The 21,656-nt window shown below is 34.8% G+C and overlaps 1 protein-coding gene across 1 annotated transcript in view; it reads right to left on the bottom strand.

The window, feature by feature from the left end:
* The window catches only part of LOC121368580 (dedicator of cytokinesis protein 9-like), a 134,076-nt gene that overhangs the window by 3,914 nt on the left and 108,506 nt on the right, over positions 1-21,656 (bottom strand). The window contains 5 exon segments of the mRNA XM_041493322.1: positions 499-621; positions 2,389-2,498; positions 12,050-12,064; positions 14,551-14,608; positions 17,613-17,828. Of these exon segments, the coding sequence (XP_041349256.1) occupies positions 499-621; positions 2,389-2,498; positions 12,050-12,064; positions 14,551-14,608; positions 17,613-17,828 (522 nt within the window).

Raw genomic sequence — 21,656 nt, forward strand, 5'->3', positions numbered from 1 at the left:
AATCTAATGGCAATGGCAGTCTAATGGCAATGGTAATCTAATGGCAATGGCAATCTAATGGTAATGGCAATCTAATGGCAATGGCAATCTAATGGTAATTGTAATCTAATGGTAATTTCAATCCAATGGCAATGGCAATCTAATGGCAATGGCAATCCAATGGTAATGGTAATCTAATGGCAATGGTAATGGCTGTCTAATGGCAATGGCAATCTAATGGTAATGGTAATGGTAATCTATTGGTAATTTCAATCCAATGGCAATGGCAATCCAATGGCAATGGCAATCTAATGGCAATGGCAATCTAATGGTAATTGTAATGGTAATCTAATGGTAATTTCAATCCAATGGCAATGGCAATCCAATGGCAATGGCAATCTAATGGCAATGGCAATCTAATAGTAATGGCAATCTAATGGTAATGGTAGGAGAGTAATTTATGGTAGTTGTTAACAATTTGGTTCGACTAGGATGTGGTATGATGAAGACGGTGATAACCTTGAAGTCCCTCTTCTTCTCGTAGATGGGGATGACGATCTTGTAGACCTCGCCAAGAACCTCGTATCTCTCGGCCTTCTCCAGGAACCTTGCCGCCTCCTCCAGCACCTCGACCAGGGTGTCCTGGACAACACACACAAACACAGTCAGACACAGCAAAAATGGGACATTATAAGTTGTAGAAGCATCACGAGGGGTATATGGCTTTTTATGTACCCTCTGAGTGTTCTTTTACCCCGAGCCGAAGGCGAGGGGGTAAAAGAACACACAGAGGGTACATAAAAAGCCATATACCCCGAGAGATGCTTCTACAACGAATTTATCTTGCCGACATGTTAAACCATATAGCCAAATAATCAAAATAACGCCAGACAATAATTGTTAACAATTTATTAACGGAGCCATACCACGCGGACGCGAACGAAACCACTTGCCAGTGACGAAAAATAGTTCCATCGATAAACAAGTTTTTAACTTCAAATGTTTTAATACGAAATTGTCTGAAACAGATATTAATAAAAAATTAAAAAAAAACACTCTTTTTTTATCAGAAATGTATGTAGTAAAAAAAAAATTATATAATAAAAACAAAACAAAAAAACAACTGTTGCTAATCGCGCATTAATACAATAACACCACGACCGTAATTAGGTGGCCGAGTTCAACATTGCAGCTTTTAAAAGTATTGAAATAGTGTATTTTATAGTAAAAATAAAATTAATTATGTATACTTGATTGATTATCAATGTTATTTATAATCTAATTATTGCTTTAGCATTAACTGGGGCGGCTGGAAACTGTTGGAAATTACAGACGGGGTATAAGAGAATTTGGCTCCGCCCACAGGGGGATAAGGGATTTGTCCAACGGCAAACAACCAATGAGATTAAAGAATTTTACATGAAGGCGAGATAATACATATTTATAGGATATTAAACAGCACCTCGACCAGGGTGTCCTGACCAACACACACAAACACACAGTCAGACAAAAACCAGACATTACATAAGTATAGGATATTAAACAGCACCTCGACCAGGGTGCCCTGGACAACACACACAAACACACAGTCAGACATGGCAAAAACCGGACATTACATAATTATAGGATAATAAACAGCAGCTCGACCAGGATGTCCTGAACAACACACACAAACACACAGTCAGACACGGCAAAAACAGGACATTACATAATTATAGGATTTAAACTAGCTTCCATTTCGTATCACGTTTATGTCACAAGTGAAATAATTTTTATTTGTCATGAGTGCCATAAACTAAATTTGAAATCATAGTGAGTTTAATATCCTATTACCCATAATTTACGATCATAATTTATATCACTCAACTCATTTGGTTGACATTCCTGTATGGTTGTAGTTGGCCAATCGATGACGTCATCGTGTGATGTCAAAGTGATACGTCCCACTTGGCGTTCTAGTGGGACGTATCACTTTTGATGTGTACCAAGATATTTTTAACAATATAGGTAATAATTATAGGATATTAAACGAGCTTCCATTTCATATCATGTTTATGTCCCGAGTGAAATAATTTTCATTTGTCACAAGCTTTAGCGAGTGACAAGGAAAATTATTTCACGAGTGATATAAATTAAGATAGATTTCACGAGTGATATAAATTAAGATAGATTATGGGTAATAAATTTGATATGAGTGAAATAATTTTCATTTGTCACAAGCTTTATTGCATAGGAATGATGCAAAGCTATATAAAGTGATCCAAAAAATTATAATAATAAAATTGCTTTTTTATATAGATTTTTCTGAATTATTAAAACTTTTTTTTTTTTTTTTTTTTTAAGAAACAGTGACTTTAGCCATAGCAAGATCTTGTTAAGAATATGTGATTTATTATTCCACTGACGCACCTCTGTGTATTGCACATCCTGCATGCCCGAGTCATCCTTGATCCCCGACTCCTCGTGAGCGATGTTTGGTGAGATCCGGCTGAAGGATGAGCAGCCCTGGGGGTAGGAACCTGAAATAACGCAAACACACTCAACGTCTATGTCGATGGGACCAAGACAACAAGTTCGGAAATCAGTGGTTCCAGATCATGTAATTAGTTGTTGATCTTCAGGTACATGTATCATAGGATCTTGAGATAACACACAAAATGAAATAATCACAAATTTAATTAGTAAAATGATGCTTTTAATTCTTCACTGTCATTTGCTTAATCTGCAATTGGTAACTTAAGACACTTTTAATTTTGTTAGAAATTATCAATGCTTATTAAAAACAATAAACTTATTCAGTGTCCTTGATACCATAGTCCGTCCCATAGGGAATGGCTTTTTTCATGCTATGGAATTTGCTATAAGTTATTTATTTCTGAGTCGATTGTTTTCTAAATTGGACACAAAAATAGTTAAAAAAATTGTATTTCCAAAATATTTACTTTTCTTCTTACATCAACCCAAACTGAAATTATTTACAAAAATCATTTTTGTAGTTGGATTGGACGGACTATAGCTGTTCATCTCAATGCATGTGTTTTCATTGGGTTTTTTTTTTTTTTTTTTTTTAAAATAAACTTTAAAAATAAATTAATAACAAAAATCTATTAAAATTTTAATATATATATATATATATATATATATATATTATATATATATATATTAACATGCATTGAAATAAACATTCATAAATGTAACTATAAACCAATTTTTTTTTTTATTATTGATGTAGGACTTAAAAGTTGTGAGAAATAGAGAAAATCAAAACTATAATGTTGAGCTAAAGATTGACACTGTTGCTGCCACAGCAGGACAGATGAGACAATAATAAAAACGAGTTGCAGTGTTCTTTATTACAATTATTACAACTTGGGTGCTAAATAACATTTAAACTGAGCTAGCGTCGCTGGGAGAGGTGGGAACTCATTTCCACCTCTTTTTCTCCCGTTATTTCTTATTTGCTGTTTTCCCGTAACATGACACATAGGACAGTGTGGGAGACTCCCTCCAGTGTGTGTAGCTCCCCCAATATAAAACCATGGCTATGTCAATGTTGAAATAAAAAATGATTCAATAACATCTAACATTCCACAGTAAGCTTGAAGCAATAGACAGTTTGTTGTATATATGTATAGAAAATTGGCTTCCAGGAACTACATCTATTGTATAGCACTATATATTTATATGGGTACACCTTTTTTTCTTTCTCCTTAAAGCAGATCAGCTAGTGAACTAAAAGCATAAAAATGCTACTTTCTGTAATAATGTTGTATACAGTCAAACCTTTTCGAGCGGCCACCTGATATCAAGCAACCACCACTGTTAAATAGGCCACATTTTGTTAGTCCCAAATCGTATACAGTGAAACCCCTCTAAACCGGACACCCTTGGGACCCAAGACAAATGTCCGGTTTTAAGAGGGATCCGGTTTAGAGAGGTTAAGTTCGTCCTGGTTTTTAAAAAGGGACTCTATGAAATGTCCAGTTTTGAGGGAATTCCGGTTTACAGAGGGTCCGGTCTTGAGAGGTTTCACTGTAATATAGTAGAAACTAACCCACATTATGCAGCACTTATCTTAAAAAGCCACATTTTGATACTCTCTCTGGTGGCTGCTTAACACAGGTTGAATTAAAAATCTATTTCCTTCCAGGAGTTAAAATAATCAGTTACCAGGTCGCCAAATTGTTTTAATTACCTATCATTCCTAAATGATCCATAACTTTAAATATTCTGAAGGCCAATTGGCTGAAAATTTGTATATACATGTATTACATACAGGCGGTATATAAACTTGTATTTATTTACAATACTTCCCGTAGTCATTGTGTCAGTTAACTAATATGGCATACAGAGAATACTACATGAGTGGGTGATGGATTCCACTCATCTTACAAGTTGTTTCAAATATGCATCTAACAAGCAAGAGCAAGTTGAATACATTTTTAAACAAAGAATTGTAAGATAACTGCATATAACGGACACAAATGTATTTCTTACATATCATCAAAAACAAGGTTTTGAGAAAAGTTGAATGTCTTTTCGACTAAAACTTATTTACAGCCCTTGCGCTTGTAGCTAACTTATATATTACAGACAAATCAATTTCAGGTTAACTTATACATCAGAGAAAATGTTTTCATAAGATAATATGGCACTGGTGACCTAGTCATCATCTAGGTGCAGCCAGTTGTATGTCTTTAAAATGTTATCATTAATATATGTGTTAACAGTATGTGTTTCCAAAAATAACCAATGATGTTCTTACCAATGGGTGTGTAAGAAATAGAAATAGCATGATGGTACATGAATGCTATAAAAAGTAAAGTTTGTTTTATTTAACGACGCCGCTAGAGCACATTGATTTTTTTAATCTTATCATCGGCTATTGGACGTCAAACATATGGTCATTCTGACACTGTTTTTAGAGGAAACCCGCTGTCGCCACATAGGCTACTCTTTTTTACGACAGACAGCAAGGGATCTTTTATTTGCGCTTCCCACAGGCAGGATAGCATAAACCATGGCCTTTGTTGAACCAGTTATGGATCACTGGTCGGTGCAAGTGGTTTACACCTACCCATTGAGCCTTGCGGAGCACTCACTCAGGGTTTGGAGTCGGTATCTCGATTAAAAATCCCATGCCTCGACTGGGATCCGAACCCAGTACCTACCAGCATGTAGACCGATGGCCTGCCACGACGCCACTGAGGCCGGTTTGAATGCTATAAAGTTCAAAAGTAAAATATTTTCTTTGATTGTCAAAACCTTTATATTGGAACATACTGTAATAATTAATGTTGTTCTCAAGCAATGCTGAAGAAGTAAACTGTATTTAAAATAATTTTAAAACATTCTGAAGTTTTTAAAAGCCTGGGCCCCATTCCACGAAGCGATCTTAGCCCTAAGATTACCTTAACCGCATAGCTACCTTATGCACTTAAGTTGATCTTAGGGCTAAGATTACCGTAACCGCATAGCTACCTTATGCACTTAAGTTGATCTTAGGGCTAAGATTACCTTAACCGCATAGCGACCTTATGCACTTAAGTTGATCTTAGGGCTAAGATTACCTTAACCGCATAGCTACCTTATGCACTTAAGTTGATCTTAGGGCTAAGATTACCTTAACCGCATAGCTACCTTATGCACTTAAGTTGATCGGGCTAAGATTACCTTAACCGCATAGACCTTATGCACTTAAGTTGATCTTAGGGCTAAGATTACCTTAACCGCATAGCTACCTTATGCACTTAAGTTGATCTTAGGGCTAAGATTACCTTAACCGCATAGCTACCTTATGCACTTAAGTTGATCTTAGGGCTAAGATTACCTTAACCGCATAGCTACCTTATGCACTTAAGTTGATCTTAGGGCTAAGATTACCTTAACCGTATAGCTACCTTATGCACTTAAGTTGATCTTAGGGCTAAGATCGCTTCGTGGAACGGGGTCCAGGAGCTTAAATACATGCAAAGTTTGTGAACTGCATGCTAAGTTTGTGAAATACAGTTTGTGAACTGCATGTAAATATTGACTAATATACATGTATACAAGCCAGCTTCATAACCTCAACAAGTAAAGCAAATACAGTTCACTTGTCATATTTACATTTCAGTAAAATAAGATGAGAAAAATGAAAACTCAGCAAAACATCGACAGTGTGATTATGAAGTGATATCACTAGAAGTCTAACCATCAGGCCTTTGAGAATTAAAAATACGCCTAATTCATACACAAACATATTTCACTGTTTCAGGTATCTTATAAAAAATTGTGTAACTCATTACAAATTTGTGAAAATTTGTCCTAAATTTTGGGTGCCAACAAAAAAATTAGTGATGGGTAAACAAAATGATCGTCTACACATTTTTCAAAGGCCTAACTATATGTTAAATGAGTTTATCTTGTAATATCAAATCACTGCCACTTTCAAACACAATGCATTAATACCAGCAGACTTTTAGTTTTCGAAAACCCCAGTTGAAAAGTTACACTGCTCAACTTGTCAAAGACGGGAAAGTCACACTTCTAAAAACAGTCAGTATTAGAGGGGAAAAGTGAGGACAAATAGTATCCCTACACAGTCATGACAAAGTATCTTGACCGACACCGACTTACAACCTTACATACACGTACATCATTTTTAAGATTAAATGTCATTTATTTCCAAAACAAATAGACTGATAAATTAATTAAGATAAAAGACAACAGTTACTGTTAGTCTTAGACAAGTAACAATTCCAATAATAAGTTCTTATAGCTATATCAGCGGCATATTGTGGTTCGTGTAGTTCTCAATTTGTTCAGTCTTGTTAATTTTTTTATGGTAACTTTACTATTTAACAACATGAAGTGTTTGTTTAAATGATGCACATGGGCATGGACTACGCTTTTCAATTAGCAGCAAGGGATCTTTGTTACACCAGTTGTTGAGTAATGACTGAAATGAAAAAGAGCCCAATGGGTCCACTAACAGGGATCGATCCCAGACCTATCACGCATTAGGTGAGCAGTTTAACACTGGGTTACTTCCTGCCTCAACTCAAAAACAAGTCTGTTCAAGTATATGTATATAAATTTTAACATAAATTTAAATTCAGTGAACATGGTATGAGCTGTCATTTGCTGTAAAATTATTTAAACAAGTTTAGTTTTGTGAGCACATTTTAAAATATCTTTGCCAAAATGCTAGTTTGGTTACAAGCTTTCATTTCACTGAATTTTTGTTTCACTAAGAAATGCATAATTCGGCTGTCCATAAGAAATCACTTTGTTAAACTGCTTACATTGTACAATATATTTTCTAAGCAGCTTATCCACGGTTTATAATATAACATATAAAGCAAATACACTGAATATGTACTTTAAGAATAAGTACATGTTCACTGTATTTTATAAAAGCAATGTTAGAAATACATTTCAACTACATAAACAGGTAAAAAAAATACTAATGTATAAAAGGAACCAATTGTTGTCATTTTTCTGCCAAATGTATTGGTTGTACTATGTAAACAGTCAATTTTAACATTTATATTTCAACAGTCATTTATATCTTTAAAATCTTTTTTTTTTAAATACAATATTATATAAAACAAACCTTTGATTAGCAGCCATTTACAATATATTTTCATAATTATAAAAATCATATGCTGGGGCCGAGGGGAGGGTACCCTTTAAAACAAAGTAAAAAAAAAAAATTGTTACAATTTAAAACAAATTATGTACACTTTTAGGAGTGGGGGACAAAAAAGAAAATGAAAAAGAAAATGAAAAAAAAAAGAAGAGTACAATTTGTGTCATAAAAAGAAGAGTCCAATTTGTGTCATAAAAAGAAGAGTACAATTTGTGTCATAAAAAGAAGAGTCCAATTTGTGTCATAAAAAGAAGAGTACAATTTGTGTCATAAAAAGAAGAGTACAATTTGTGTCATAAAAAGGTTGATAAATGTGAAGTCCCTTATACAATAATATATGTCAAACATTCCTTTGGTTACATATTATATGTGCACCATCCTCCATTTAAAGATGTCACAATCAGATCATGTTTATACAATATTATTACGTGAACATTTGTTTGTTTATATATTATATGTGTGAAACAATCAATTGTTTATCAAGTGTGAACAATCATTTGTCTATGTGTTTATATTTGAAACTGTTTTTACAATATTAGACCACATACAAAAGAATCTATTTATATGTCAATAATTATGTGGAACAATCCTGTTTATATATATATTTATGTGAACCATCAATCCAGTTTATACATCGTTATGCAAATAAATATATTTTTATATTATGTGAACAATCTTTTATTTATATTAAATATGAACACTCTTTTGCTTATCTTAAATATGAACACTCCTGTTTATTTTTTAAATGTGAACAATCCTTTGTTTAAAGTAAATGTAAACAATCCTTTATTTATATTAGATGTAAACAATCCTTTGTTTATATTAAATGTGAACAATCCTTTGTTTATATTAAATGTGAACAATACTTTGTTTATATTAAAGTGCTTTTCCAGACCATACACTAAAATTTCAAATTCCACAATTAAATGCCTTCTTAATTCATTGCAATAATATTTTACACCGATATGTAAATCAATAATTACGAAAATGCCCCATAAAAGTATTAAAACATCACTCCCATAGAACACTGTCGGAAACGACCGAGTAAAATTCTCGGTAAAAACATTTGCCTGTAAATAGCCGTGACGTCACGAATGGAACACGCTTCACAGACACCTACCACGAGATGACTTCCAGCGCAAGTGAAAGTGGGAACATCTTCGAAGAACCAACGGCCTGACAGATGACGATAAAAATGGTCGTGGGGACAGCTTACCACTAATTTACAACTTTTATTCTTGTTTTGTTCTTTAGCTTTTCGTGTGAATTATTTTGCTACACTGTATGTTCTAATACTTGTGATGTAGAAAAGACGATAAATAACACTTGAATTCTACGAGTCAAGTCGACCCGATATCGGTAATTTTAAGAAATAAACAAAAACGACATTTAGTCCGTCCCATCCCTCTATAAAGATGGGGTTTTTGTGAATAATTTCAGTTTGATTTGACGTAAAAAAAAGAAAAAAAAAGTAAAAGTGTTTTGGAAATAAAAAAAATTAAAATTTTGTGTGCAGTTGTGATAACAGTCGGCTCAGAAATAAATAACATAGTACATTTCATAGTATGAAAAAAGGTGTTCTCTGTGGGAAGGTATAGTAAAATTAATTTAATGTATTTATAGTCTGTCTCACAGGGAACGCCTTTTTTCATACTATGGAATTTACAAGTTATTTATTTCTGAACCGATTGTTTTCTAAGTTGCATACAAAAATAGGATTTTTATTTTTTATTATTATTATTTTTTATTTACAAAAAAACCAAAAACAAACATTAAAATTTTTGTAGGATGGGACGGACTAGGCTTTAGATACTTACTTGTCTGAACTTTATGGTTAATGAAAATGTTCTCGAACTGTAAAGAAAAACCTCACAAATGAACGAGCTGCAAACGACAACAAATATGATCTGGTTGATTGTACGAACCATGCATGAGAAAACAAACTGGCCGGAGTTTGAAGCATAATGCAGTTTGGGACGTTGACGATATGCACCCCAAGGTCGTTTCAATGTGGATGGCGTCGGCTTGTTGTCATTTGTTTTGTGTCGCAGAAAAATTGTTGGTACGGCATCTTTTTTTAAAAGCCATAACACATGGTATTCCCATATCTCGCTTAAGCCGACAAGCCAATTCGGACGAATCGAAACTAAAGTGTGTGCTGTCGCATTTTGTTCCTATCCAGTCTTTCCACGTTGTTTTAATCAAATTCACATACAGCTTTCTCACAGCAACATTACTAGGAAATGCGTGAAGACTGAATTTATCGGCTTTTGTATTGCTACAGCCGCCAACAACACACCGTTTAACCATAATAAACACACAAGAAGCAATGAACAATGGTGCTGACTATCGAGAGGGAAAAAAAAAAAAAACCCACAAATTGTATATATTTTACATAATGGAATAAATAATATTAAAAAAGGAATAAAAGTTATGAATTTAAATCCCATATATGTATAAAAAGTACGAGTATTCAGTACTGTGTTCTGAAAATTAATAAAAGATGGCACCGTTCGAAGCGTTTGACAGCCTAAGCTAGCACATGTTTAGACAAAGAGATTAATAACGTAATCACTGATTGGATGAAATTTGACCTCTACTGGCTCTTGAGATAACCAGTACATGTAGCTGTTCTGCTTACTCCCACTTGTTAACAAAAAAGTGGAAACCTTTTGTTAATTTTAAAATCCTTTATAATTATTGGATAGACTACATTGAACAGTCAACAATAAATATATTTATCGATTATTTCAGTATATTTTATGCTATTTCAAGCAGTTTGTATTGCACACAAGTCTCTTGCTTCGGACTGGGACACTCGACCCGACAAAGCTCCATACATGGGTGTTGATTGTAACCAGTTGCAAACTCTGGGTCCTTTGTTTTAATTGGAGTGTAATACCTTGATGGCTCTCTCACCAGAATGGTGTTATTGTTAACGTCTGTTTAATCTCTTGACCGGCTCAGCAACTTTGACAAAATTAATGTCTAGCCTAGTGGCTGTGGATTGACACTACTGTAGGTCCGACTTCAGTGACTGACGATATATACTTAGGCAGACTTCAAAATCACAGACGTCTTGCCACTAGCCATATTGACTACTATTTATTTATTATTTTAAATCATGCATGAGATACCAATGTCTGGGCAGGCCGGTCCACTTGACGGATAAGAATTTGTTCCAATAATAGAAATGGACAGGTGCTTCGGACCGACAAGAATGACAAAAGTGGGACCGGCAAACACACGTTTTTAAAAAATAATTTCGGTCTCAGAGGTCGAGAATCGGTCCCAGACCGGGAGAAAAGGGCTTTTCCCCACCCCTGGTTGATTGATATAGCCCAATACACCATACATTTGTAGCAGCACTTTAAATGTGAACAATCCTTTGTTTATATTAAATGTGAACAATACTTTGTTTATATTAAATGTGAACAATACTTTGTTTATATTAAATATGATTAATCCCAAAGTGTATATATTTATATGTGAAGAATATTTTCTTTATAAACAACAGAATCCACTTAATAGCATATCTGTGTATGGTATAGTGAGGAGAAAGGGTTAACAACAATTGCAACAACTGGTCTAAAGGATACATCAGGTCCTGGGTTTGGGGGGTTTTGTGTTACATATGCTACTCTTATTATTAACATTTCATTCATTATGTTTGTGCTTATATCCAAGTAAGGTTCAAGCACACTGTCCTGACCACACACCTCAGCTATCTGGGCCGAGTGTCCAAAACAGGGGTTAATGGTTAGTTGTTAGTCATTAGTGACAAAGAAGTCAATGTCATAGAAAATACACCTTCTCACAGAGTCACTCAAATTTGCAGTGGGTGAGAGTCGGTATCGGGGTTTGAACTCAATACCTAACAACCTCAAGTTCAGTGGATTAACTATTATTAACAGTAAGGTTCTAGCTATCATAAGCATTTTCTCACAGACAGGATGGCATTTTGATATATCAATCAAAGACAATTGGGTTGAAGAAGAAAAAAAAAACACTGGATAGCTTACAGTTTGTGCAATACACTTTGAAATATTACTATGACAGTTATTAGTAATACGTTAACTGACACTGGCCACATCGTCATATTTTAGAATGACTAAGATTTAGTCACAACAGTAAATCCACACACCTGCATACAATATATTCTTAAAAATACACGAATCAGCTTTTCATTGAATTCTGTAAATATTGTTTTTGCCATGCAGACGAAAAGTAATAAATACATACCGTATAATAACTTTAAATTATTCTCATTATAATAAAATTATGAAAAAAGATAATTTTATCATGCCATTTGAAATGTTTAATTAAAAAAAAAAAAAACATGCACAAAATCAAACAAAAAAACAAGAACAAACTCTACTTCAATTTGCATCTAGTTGAAATGTGGTTATAAGAGGATAACCCCATGAGGTAACTTACGTGACTTAATTTTTCCTGCAGGAAAAACACAATCCAAGTTAACTTCCTTATCAAAAACATTACAGAATGTCCTAACCAATGTTCAGAATACAATTTAAGAAATGCAAGGAAAAAACCCAGACTGACGTGATAAAATACAATTAAGCACAAAAATGGACGACTGCAGAATACGGTCAAATAAAATAAATGTAAAAAAAAACTAAATGTGTCATTAATGTCTAGCAGTATATAATCAAGGCTGTGATAGACATTTATAAATTAAAGCTGGATTGATCTATTAAAAAGCTGCTAACTCAATGCCATAAAGGTAATTATATTCAGCATTTCGGATTAAATGCCATCTACCGAGTGAAAACTAAATAATAATGTTAAAAAAGCTGAAATCAGATGAAAACATTAAAGAGACTGTCAAGATGTGTCCAACTATGAGAGTGTTTTTAAAGTCTTAATCACATATTACTTTCTTTACCATAGCAGTATTTGTTTATTGAAACGTTTCTGATCATCTCAATGTTTGCAGTATGGTTAAAGTTTGTTTCTGTTTAACGACACCACTGGAGGATATTGATTAATTAATCAATGGTTATGGGATGTCAAACATTTGGTAATATGACACATAGTCCTAGAGGAAACTCACTACACATTTCAATTAGTAGCAAGGGATCTTTTATATGCCCCATTTCACAGACAGGATACCATATAGCCTTTGATATATCAGTCGTGGTGCACTGGCTGGAACGAGAAATAGCCCAATGGGCCAACTGATGGGAATCTATTCTAGATCGACCGCATATCAGGTAAGACCTTTACCACTCGGCTACGTCCTGCCTCGAAATGCTGAAGAAAATTGCGAGGGCGACTTTAAGACGTAATTTATAGAAAAATAATACATGAATGGCCGTTAGATACCATTTATCTCAACGAGTTGTTTTAAAATGTATCTAACGAGCGAAAGCGACTTTGATACGTTTTTAAACCACGAGTTGTGAGATAAATGGTATCTAACGGACACGAATATATTATTTTATTTTTTACATATCCTCAAAAACCAGGTTTTACGCTAATTTTAACATCTTTTGATACTAAACGTTATTTACGGCCTTTGCACTTGTAGGTAACTTATGCGTTACAGACCCATGATTGTCCAGTTAACTATACATCATAATGTAATCGATTTCCATCGTGTAGTTTTTCATTGGAATTTGGATGTATGGCACTGGTGACCTGGTTATCACCTAGGAACTGCCAGTCATATGTCTTGAAATTGTTAACACACATACATGTGTAAATACCCATGTGTTATCAAAAATAACGCATGTTCTCATCAATGGGTGTGTAAGAAAAGTTGTTAAAAAGGCTGTGTTAATTTGAAACATCTCACACAATGGCAGCGAACTCATGACAGTCTTTTTAAAAATTACATCCCTGTGTAATTACTATTTAGCTGTGCATGTAAAATTTTAGATGGGGCAAGAGTGAGAATACTTAGCTGTTCATACCATCTGAAAAATCATATTCTGTCAACATATTACATTTTTAAAAAAGAATATTAGAATTTATATAAAGATGAATATGAAATAGAGAAAATGTTCATGTATAAACCATAGAACATTGTTTCAAATATAACATTTTACAAATAAGTTGAAAACTATAAAGGAAAGAAAACATTTAAACTAAATTAAAGGCTCTAGTAAATGAGTTAAAGTAGTTATAGTGTCATCTATAGGTTTGTAACATTAATAAATTAAACACCAAAATAAATCTATTTTTAAAATCAAGTCTAAAAAAAAAATAAGATGAAATAATTTATTTATGAAATAAAATTATTCAAATGCGGCACAAAATGGGTTCTATTTTATAAAAAGGAAAAAAAACTAAACAAAAATCTCTCAGACTACCAAAATGTAAATGAAAATATGTGCAAAATTAAACAACTTCTATCTAAAAAAAACTTTAAAGGAAAAAAAGATTCTTAAATCATTAATAAGGTAATACATAGAGCATGCTTTTTATATTTCTACTTAATAATTTTCATATAATTAAAAAGAAATAACAATGCATATATTACTAACAGCAATACTCAAAACTATATATTTAAATAGTCCATTTTAACCAGTTAAAATCATTTTATGCCAAAATAAAATAAGAAGATAAAAGGCTGAAAAAATATCTGTGTGCATAATTCAAGTGCTATTAAGATTTCCCCTAAAAGAAACATTCTTATTGCTTGGTAATCTGACAACTTCAATGTACAGATTGTCAAAACTAATCCACCACCCCCTTATTCCGACATGCAATATGAAAAATCTAAAAACCTTATTCATAAATTATTTTTATTTATACCTATCCATTACTGTTCAAAGTAAATATATCTATAACTACTGTTTATTGAATTATTTTCCCTCCTGTATGTCTGCAATAAAATTAATTCCTCATTATTTGGGAGTAGAAATGTAAATTGCCCATGGCCTTTAGAAAAATTAAAAATAAGACCAACTTACCTCGACGTTTCAAGTATTCGGCAATCAGTGCAGCTATGTGGATATAACAATGGGCAGCCTAAAACACACAAAACAAGCTGATTAATAATCCTGTGATGCAGGGATCAACATTAATTAATACTGGCATCACTATGTTACTGTGATGCAGGGATCGACATTAATTAATACTGGCCTCACTATGTTACTGTGATGCAGGCATCGACATTAATTAATACTGGCCTCACTATGTTACTGTGATGCAGGCATCGACATTAATTAATACTGGCCTCACTATGTTGCTGTGATGCAGGGATCGACATTAATTAATACTGGCCTCACTATGTTGCTGTGATGCAGGCATCGACATTAATTAATACTGGCCTCACTATGTTGCTGTGATGCAGGCATCGACATTAATTAATACTGGCCTCACTATGTTACTGTGATGCAGGCATCGACATTAATTAATACTGGCCTCACTATGTTACTCTGATGCAGGGATCGACATTAATTAATACTGGCCTCACTATGTTACTGTGATGCAGGGATCGACATTAATTAATACTGGCCTCACTATGTTACTGTGATGCAGGGATCGACATTAATTAATACTGGCCTCACTATGTTACTGTGATGCAGGGATCGACATTAATTAATACTGGCCTCACTATGTTACTGTGATGCAGGCATCGACATTAATTAATACTGGCCTCACTATGTTACTGTGATGCAGGCATCGACATTAATTAATACTGGCCTCACTATGTTACTGCAGAGTTCGACAAATCCGCTAGCCCGACGCCCGTGGCTAGTGGTTTTTAAGTTCGGGCTAGTGAGAAACGCAAAACCACTAGCCCCTGCGGGCTAGTGGTTTCCCCCCTCCTCTCGTCATCGCTCGATCATGGGTTTTTTTCTTTCTTTCTTTCTTTTTCTCTCGGCTGAAATTTCGTTTAATAAATTTGATTGTGACGTTTGTCATCGAATAATATCAACAACGCAATCAGTATATAATAATAATCCACTTGAGCTAGGTCTGCAAACTGCAGTAACATGCTATCTCTACATCGTCACAGTTACAGCATGCATTGTTTACCTTTCCCTTTCAAGTTTCTGGCACAGGAAATAAAGTCTAATGACATGCGTGTTTTGATTGGTTAGACACGTCACGTGGTAGTTAATCTCGCACATATGTTTTAGGCTAAGAACTTGGAAATCACCAATCGCGACGACAGGTTAATCTCAATCAAGTAAACCCCAGCCATGCTTTGAATTTCAGTGTTTGTTTTATTTACCTATTGTTTTCTAATTTAACACTTCGCTAACATGTGGTTATCGGCAATCAGGAAAACAATTTACTTTAATGGTAACCGCATATGCAATGACTCGGCTTGGCCTATTACGTGTAGCGGTTTGGATAATACGTCACAGCTGCCGATACAAGATAATACCTTTTTTGTTCATCAATTAACAACGGATTAGATGTCACCGTTATATTCTTTTGATATCGGTCTGACACGGAATAATGCCCTGTATTTGGCATCACCGTTCCTGGCGACATAAATAGTAGGCCCTAAATATATAACCAACTACCAAATACACTGAACCATCTATTACCGTGTGTCACACTGTCGTACTCTCATTTAAATTTAATTATTTTGATAGTGTGTTTAGATACCAACCAAGAGTTTGCTCAATTATTTTTCCCCGGGGGGGGAGGGCAAAAACGAAAACGGGACAATGACGATGGATCACACTTGACAAAAGACAAAACGTACGACACGACAAAAAACTGAGTTACAACATGATTTAAGTGTTTGTTTTATTTTACTGTTATATTCGTAAATGTGTAATGTTACAAAAATTATATAAAAATCCAGTTATAATTGATCAGGAATTTGGGCTAGTGCTTTATCTTGGTGGGCTAGTGGTTTTCACAAACCCACTAGCCCTGTGGCTAGTGACTTTTCAAAATATTTGTCATACTCTGGTTACTGTGATGCAGGCATCGACATTAATTAATACTGGCCTCACTATGTTACTGTGATGCAGGCATCGACATTAATTAATACTGGCTTCACTATGTTACTGTGACCCCATGTAGTTTTTAAGTCACAGTGCAAGTTCTTCAGTGATTACAAACTTATGTTACACACCCCTGAGACTGAGTAGTTTCAGTATCACCTCTAAGTACTTTCTATGCCATGTATAATGCAGAATTTTCCCCAATGAACACAGAACATGGCGAAACGTTATGAAATGTATCAATAAATGTTCACTTCCCCTATTTTTATCAAACCTCTCCCCTTTCTTCTGGCAAGGGAAAAATCACTACCTCTGAGTAGTTTGCACATCACATGTTGTACATGTACCTCTGAGCAGTTTCTGTGTTGTGTATAATACCATATACATACCTCCGAGTAGTTTCCATATCATGTGTGTAATCTCCGTAATGATTACATAATGACATACACATACCTCTGAGCAGTTTCTGTGTTGCGTATGTATACATAATACCATATACATACCTCCGAGTAGTTTCCATATCATGTGTGTAATCTCCGTAATCTCCGTAATGATTACATAATGACATACACATACCTCCGAGTAGTTTCCATATCATGTGTGTAATCTCCGTAATGATTACATAATGACATACACATACCTCTGAGCAGTTTCTGTGTTGTGTATGTATACATAATACCATATACATACCTCCGAGTAGTTTCCGTGTCGTGTGTGTAGCCAGGCCATGGAGTGGAGCCATGTACGCCGTAACTCGGGCGTGCTGGCGTACAACTTGGCCAGGCTGTACTGAAGGTCACTGACATACACATACCTCTGAGTAGTTTCCGTGTCGCGTGTGTAGCCAGGCCATGGAGTGCAGCCACGTATGCTGTAACTGGGCGTGCTGGCGTACGACTTGGCCAGGCTGTACTGAAGGTCACTGACATACACATACCTCTGAGTAGTTTCCGTGTCGCATGTGTAGCCAGGCCATGGAGTGCAGCCACGTACGCTGTAATTCGGGCGTGCTGGCGTACGACTTGGCCAGGCTGTACTGAAGGTCACTGACATACACATACCTCTGAGTAGTTTCCGTGTCGCGTGTGTAGCCGGGCCATGGAGTGGAGCCACGTGCGCCGTAACTCGGGCGTGCTGGCATACGACTTGGCCAGGCTGTACTGGAGGTCGATCAGCAGTTCCGGGTCGCCTTCGTTCTCCTTCATCTGCGCCGTCGCCATCAGCACCGTGCGAATCCGCTTTGTCAGATCCTTCACCTCACCGGGAAACGGCGTTTTCTACACATACAAATTAACAAAAATTAACATCTGTTATGTTATGTTATGTTATGTGTACATTTATTACAATAATCAAAACAATTTAATCCACAGATAAAAAACTAATGTTATGATCAGGTGTATTGAAAGCATTATTACTGTTTCCTTGGGTGAATGATATAGTGTACCAATGAAAATTATCTATAATCAGGAAGGAAGGAAATGTTTTATTTAACGATGCACTCAACAAATTTTATTTACGGTTATATGGCATCAGACGTATAGTTAAGGACCACACAGATATAGAGAGAGGAAACCCGCTGTCTCCACTTCATGGGCTACTCTTTTCGATTAGCAGCAAGGGAACTTTTATATGCACCATCCCATAGACAGGATAGCACATACCATGGCCTTTGATGTATGTACCAAGTACCAGTCGTGGTGCACTGGCTGGAGCGAGAAATAGCCCAATAGGCCCAATGATGGGGATCGATCCTAAACTTACTGTGCATCCTGCGAGAGCTTTACCACTGGCCTATGTCCCGCCCTGTTATGTTATGAAGAAACAAATAAGATTTATGTGGCTTTATACAAGTATGTCGACATCCAATAGCTGATTATTTATTAATAAATGTGCTCTAGTAGTGTCATGCAACAAAACAAACTTTAACCTTTATAGAAGTAGGCTCATATTTAACTTTGTATATTTATTACAATACTCAAAATGATTTAATCAACAGGTAAAAAACTAATGTTATGATCAGGTGGACTGAAAGCATTATTACTGTTTCCTTGGGTGAATGATATAGTGTACGAGTACACCAATCAAAATGATCTATAATCAAAATAACGTCATCACATAATACCTGTAATGGTTACACTTTTACATGAGTCTATATAAATATGTTCATATACTTACCATTTGTGACACCCAATAGCCAATATATATTTTTGTGCTGGGTTGTCGTTAAACAAACATTCAATCAATCAATCTCTGTAAAATATTTTATTTTATTTTTGACTATAAATACCAAGCCTATATTTCAGTCAGTGTCTTCTGTCCAGTCTAGACCGAGTGTGAATTTGAGATATGAGAGACACCAAACAGACCTACTCTTAAAATGTGCTGTGGTGTTGTTAAATGAAAAATTACAAATTCCTTTCAATTCCTTTATGCATGATAGATTCCTTTATGCATGATAGATTCCTTTATCTTTATGCATGATAGATTCCTTTATCTTTATGCATGATAGATTCCTTTATGCATGATAGATTCCTTTATGCTAGTAAAAAAAATAAGAGTAGCATACGTGTGTACGTGGCAGCAGTTTTAGTCTTTCATTTTCGTACACTAAGTAATCAATGTAAGCACATTTTAAACTCATTTATCTATTTAATGTTCAAGCACATCCACCCTGTGCCCAGTATCTGACACTGCACATTGCTCTGTGTAGGTCAGAGATACTAAGTGTATTACTGACCTAATGTCTCACTGACCAAGTTATTTAGCAGTAAGAAACCCAACACTAATAGGTTAACACTATGTAACTGGGTTCAAAATACTGGCCTGAGAAAAGAAAAAAATGGTCCATTTTTTACACCTAGCAGGTAAAATAAAAAAAATGAACCAGATACCCACCCCATCAAAATTGCAGGTCACTTTTGAAGAGAAAAATACACACACAATTATCTCATCTGCTATTTAGCTTGTGATTGTCTTTATATTTTTTATTCCATAATGCTTTAAAATATATCTCAGATATGCTAATCTTTCACACATCATCCAGAACCCCTCCCTTATTCCATGCTATCCTATTTTTAGCAGACAGGGGTGGGAATTGGTGAACTGTAAAAAAGAGGAAATCTAGAGGGGTCCTGGAAATTCTTGAAATCCTAGGTTAAAATCTGTGCCATCTGACACATTTTGGAGGAAAGGACAATTAAAATGCGAGGAAACGCAATGTTCCATGATAGGAAAACAGCTGATCCGAGGAGAATTCCCACCCCTGAGCAGATCCTTTTTTTTTCTTAGCAGGACAAACGTGTATTTCCTTTAGCCTTCTATTTTAAAAAAAACCTAATAACAGTAGGCCATATTTTACTTTCTTTTTCCAGCTCTGTGTCATTGAACAAACATATTCACTTTTCTTACTCTGTCACAAGACTTTAAAAGTGTTTCAGTAACTAGGGAATGGTTAACAATGCTATGAGGTCATTATATGGTGCATAACATGATTTGATACAAGAAGAATGTACAGCCTACTGCCAGGTGTAAATGGAATGTTATCTGCCTCAGTATATTTCAATAAATGCTTTCAATCTTTTATCACCTTCACACCGCTACTGTTCGTTTGTATTTACATACTATTCAGAATAGTCTTATTCATCTAGCTTAACGGCCGTCACTGAAGCTCTTAACATCTCCGTGCTTACATACAGGTGTTTTTGTTGTTATTGTGCTTTTACTGCATTAAAATAAATATATATATATTTAATGTTCTACATTTGACTGTTATACTGAAAGTCATCACAGTGACAATTTGAAAGATAAATCAAGTAGGAAAGTTAAAACTGTCACACATTTTTTTTTTTTTTTTTTTTTTTATTGTCCCCAAACCAAAACTGTCATAAATTGTGAATGGATTATTATGATCTCGGTCAACCTGGCCCAGAATACCTGAGGCATGTTCAGGAAGACAAGCAATTGCAGTTGACAGCCAGACTGGTTTTTGTGCCCAACATTATATGAAAGTGATGTGATAGAAGAGTCGGTGGTACCAGTCAAGCTGTTTGTGAGCACTTGGCCTCCTGAACACATTACTGTACGTACATGTGTACTAGTATATCCTATGATATGATATAGGAAGGCAATACCGATGGGAAACATTTGTATCTGTGCACCTATTATTATTACAGTGTATGCCTGTTGCCTGTCAAACATTTCACATTAAAATATTATCATTTCTGCTATGTACATGTATGTTGTTTGGTTTGGGGGGTTTTAAAAACAAAAAAACTAAAAAAACTTAAAAGAAAAACAGATGGAACATTTTAAAATCTAAATTACAGAGCACTATGGATACAGCAACTGTTAATTATTTTTTCATCAAAATATTGATGCCCAAAGTTTTTTTAAATTTCTTTTTCTCCATTTGATAATGTTATGATCAAATGAAAGCAATATATGGCTCATTATTAAGTATCTCTGATAATAAATTCTTTGTATTATTATGTTTTGTTAACTCACAACACACACAACTTAAACTGCTACACCACCACTATACCAGGATTTGTATTAGTATTGCATAATCTTCATCATCATCATCATCCTCATCATACACCACAACATGGGGACTGCCACAAAGCGATTTAAAGCCATTTCAAATAAAAACAAACAATCAAAAACAGTCTCAATGTAGATCAATGCATTTAGGTTAATCTATCTATCTAAAAAAAACACACAAAAAAACCCAAGCTCTTGAAACCTGTCTCAAATGTAATTCTACATAAACGGTAACCTACCTATCTGAAGTGTGTACCTGTCATCTGATAACGTATGTATCCACACACTATGTGGTGTGCTATGGGATATAGTGAACACTCGATTATAGCATAACATGGTTATCACCACATACACTGTAAACATTTCATATATATATATACATTCAAACAGGATGTTCCATGATTCCACTGCCGTCAAGACACCCTGTCACACAGTGAAGCATCACATATTAAATGAAAGCCTTTAATAATACACATCCCAGCTTTAGTATTTCTCTATTTAAAAAAATCAGCACAAGTCACCCATGATATTTGTGACCTTAAAAGTCTTTATCTAGCAACACACTG

Source organism: Gigantopelta aegis, chromosome 1, assembly GCF_016097555.1.
Source record: "Gigantopelta aegis isolate Gae_Host chromosome 1, Gae_host_genome, whole genome shotgun sequence".
NCBI lineage: Eukaryota > Metazoa > Mollusca > Gastropoda > Neomphalida > Peltospiridae > Gigantopelta > Gigantopelta aegis.